Below are 3,501 nucleotides of genomic sequence, written 5' to 3' on the forward strand. Positions count from 1 at the left end.
AATAAGAAAGGAAGTAGACAGAGCTGGCCTCAGCAGGGGTTCAAGAGGAGGAGTTTCAGACAACTGAACAATTTCCATAAAGAGAGGCCTCACAAACAGCCAGAAAAAAATAAAATTTCCAGCCCAGTAGTTGTGGAGTGGATCCTCACTTGAAAGAAAAGAGTCAGGAAAATATTACAGGCCAGGGAGCCAGGAAGTAATTAAATAAGGGTGGGAGACAGGAAGAATTTTCTAGCCAGGACCAGGCCCAGGAATTAGAGAATACATGTAACTCCACTCCAAACAAAGAGCCAAGAAGAAAGACTTCCAGCCCAACAGGTGCCTTCTTTCTCTCTTTCTCTTTCTTTTTCTTCTTCTTTTTTTGAGACAGGGTCTCATTCTGTCACCCAGGCTGGAGTGCAGGAAACTCAGGTGCCTTTCATAAAAAGCTTCGGACTCTAACCCAGCTTCAGAGAGTATACTCAGAATCACAAGAATCAAAACATATCCTCACCATGCTTCAACAGACTGCCATCTGGAACACTGGCTCAAGAGTTGGGCTTACCAATGGATTCCTGATCAGTCAGTCAAGAGTGAAGACAAAGGTTTCAAAGGTTCATACTTCAGGATGAGAGCTCCAGGGGTCCAATGGTGAATCTGATCTTATCTGAGTCACAGCCAACATAACTGTTAAAAAAATTATTCATGACACGTGTTAAAGATGGTAAGACTCTATTCCATGAAGGACTATCACAGTAGGTACAGGGACCACTGCAATGAGGTCAGTCTTGCAGTAGGGGAATAAAATTGGCATTGACTCCCACTCCGACAAGAACAGGTAAAAGGCAGAATAGAGACTCAGTGAATGGAAAATTACTGAAAGGAAACATCAGGGCTAAGGGGGATTCTTGCTAAACTAACTCAACAGGGTGACAAGATATCTAGTGTTGGGCATGAGGAATTTGATCAGCTATTCAGGGAGGTCAGATATCAGTGGTGGGGAATTTTCACTAAATTAACTTAGTAAGATTCTTGCTCAAACTGGATTCTACAAGCCCAAGTTTAGGCCTAGTCAAGCAGAGGGCTTAGAGGAGCCTGATTAAAGTTTGGTCAAAGGAGAGAGTCTTTGTCACTTCCTTTTACTTTTGATGTTTGTCATTTAGTGTACACAGATAAGAAATTACAAATGACTCCAAATGCTGTCACAGAGAATAAGAGACGCCATGAAAGCAAAGGGAGGTCTATTTGCTGTTGGGGGTCAGGAAATGGTCCCTGAAAGTCAGTGATGATTGAACTGAAATCTGAAAGGGTGCTCCAGGCTGCACGAAGAACCTGGAAAAAAAAAAAATTCTTGGACGGGAAGGTTCATGAATGCTCCCATAATTGGAAGATCAGGATAGAAAGCTGGAGGTAGAGTGGGAAGAATTTAAGGGGAGAAGGTTCCAGATAGATGCCTGAGTAAACTGAGCAGATCATAACAGCTGTTTTTCAGCCTCTTCTGAATTTGGGTCTTTATGTCAAGAACAGTGGGCAGCCATTGAAGGGTTTGAAAGAGAGAAGAAGAAGATCTGATGGGTGTTTTGAGGGTGGATAAGGGATTGGACAGAAGCAGGAGGAGATATTGGGGGCCCAGTTCAATGACTGTGAGTGAAGTTGCATAAGAGAAAATGGTGATTTGAAACAGGGTGGTGGCAGAAGAGATCAAATGAGCCTCTTGAAATATTTAGGTCACATCTGAGGGCTGGATTGGAGAATGGGCAACGTGAAGGGGCTGAGGAGGACACGCAGATTCCCAGCTGATATAATTGGCTCTATGTTGGGGTCATTCACCAAGACAGGGAGAGGAGAGGAGGACTAACGTATGTGTGGTGGAGGGAGAGTTGTGGATGGGCACAGGAGGGAGAAGCAGAAGGTCATCACCTTCTAGCTGAGGCCTCTCTCATCTTTCCAACCAAAGTCGTGGCTTTCAAAGTTTTGACAGTGACCCACAGTGAGAAATATTTAACATAGCTTTCCTGTGGGCAGTCAGGGTGTATAGAAGTTTCTAAAACAGTGCTTCCCCTTTCCAAGTGCAACCAAAGGGTATTTCCTACCTTATTTTCCGTTAAAAGGGAGAAAAAAAAATGACGTTAGCATGGGCCACGAGGCGGTAACGTCAGCGGTAAAGCCAGCAGCAACGGCAAAAGCAACGGTAGCTGTAACGGTAGCGGTGACGTCAGCGGTAACGGCAACGGTGACGGCAACGGTAGCGGTACCGGTAGCGGTAACGGTGGCGGTGGCGGAGGCGGCGACCATTGTGACGTCATACACAGCGCCCATTGTGACACCAGGGCCCTGGTGCTTTAACTAGGGCGTTGGGACCTGTTGCCCAGGCAGACGGCGCTGCAGTTTCAGACTGGAGGGCGGCGGACAGCTGCTCAGCGGCCCAACTCTCTCGCAGCCCTTCTCTCCGTAAGATGTCAGCCTCTACCTCCTCGCACCGGCCCATCAAGGGGATCCTGAAAAACAAAAGCTCGTCGGGTTCCTCGGTGGCGACTTCCGGTCAGCAGTCTGGAGGGAATATTCAAGAGGTGAAGAGAAAGAAATCCCAGAAGTGGGACGAATCAAGCATCCTTGCGACTCACCGCGCAACGTACAGAGATTACGATTTAATGAAGGCAAATGAGCCCGGCACTTCCTACATGAATGTGCAAGATAATGAGGAAGATTCAGTGCGCGATGTCGAAGGAGAAGATTCAGTGCGTGGTGTCGAAGGAAAGGAAGCCATGGCCGCCACTGATGCTGCGGACCACAGCTGTGAGGTGGAGGAGCAAGAGAGCAACGAGGCCTACATGAGAAAAATCCTCCTCCAGAAACAGGAGAAAAAGCGGCAGTTCGAAATAAGAAGAAGGCTTCACTACAACGAAGAATTGAACATCAAATTAGCTAGACAATTAATGTGGAACGACCTACAAAGTGAAGACGATGAAAACGAAGAAAGGCCACAAGCCACGAATGAAGAAAAGACTGCTGCGGAAGAATCAGAGGAAGCTCCTCTAGGCGGTGGACTGCAAATCCAGTCATGCGACCCTTAGAAGACACCGGCTTCACCCTTGCAATTGTTTGTGAATATGCAACGCTTAGAAGATATCTGCTTCACCGTTGCAATTGTTTGTGAATACAAACCTTGTTACTGTAATACACTGCTTCTTGTTTTCTGTAGCGCATGCGTAGAGTACTAAATTACTTAAATTGTAATGCAGAATTGAATGATAATCTTAGAGAGTAATAGATTAAGTGGGAAATGCCTGCTTGATGTTATTGTAATTATTTAACACAAATACAGATCCTGATATTGCTTTTAATTTTATAAAACCATATTCCTTTTATAAAACTATGGATTAATGTATATATTCTATAGCTTTTTAATATGTTAAAGGCTTGAAAGAGGACTAATTTATATTCACTTCTAGTTGTACTAACTTTTGTAGAAAAAGTTTTGTTAAAAATGCAAAACATAATTGGTAAAGTAGATTAGGCTGA

General features: G+C 44.7%; 1 protein-coding gene across 1 annotated transcript; it reads left to right on the top strand.

Moving 5' to 3' along the window:
- Positions 1–2,272: 2,272 nt before the first annotated feature.
- PPP1R2C (PPP1R2C family member C) lies at positions 2,273–3,157 on the top strand. Its single transcript, XM_033201237.1, has one exon. It carries the CDS (start codon positions 2,436–2,438, stop codon positions 3,051–3,053), a length of 618 nt encoding a protein of 205 aa, XP_033057128.1. The 5' UTR covers positions 2,273–2,435; the 3' UTR covers positions 3,054–3,157.
- Positions 3,158–3,501: the final 344 nt, after the last annotated feature.

The sequence above is a fragment of the Trachypithecus francoisi genome, unplaced genomic scaffold (assembly GCF_009764315.1).
Source record: "Trachypithecus francoisi isolate TF-2019V2 unplaced genomic scaffold, Tfra_2.0 Lachesis_group6, whole genome shotgun sequence".
Classification (NCBI taxonomy): Eukaryota; Metazoa; Chordata; class Mammalia; order Primates; family Cercopithecidae; genus Trachypithecus; species Trachypithecus francoisi.

Coding starts and splice junctions, on each gene's coding strand:
- PPP1R2C (XM_033201237.1), top strand. CDS start 2,436: ATGTCAGCCTCTACCTCCTCGCACCGGCCCATCAAGGGGATCCTGAAA.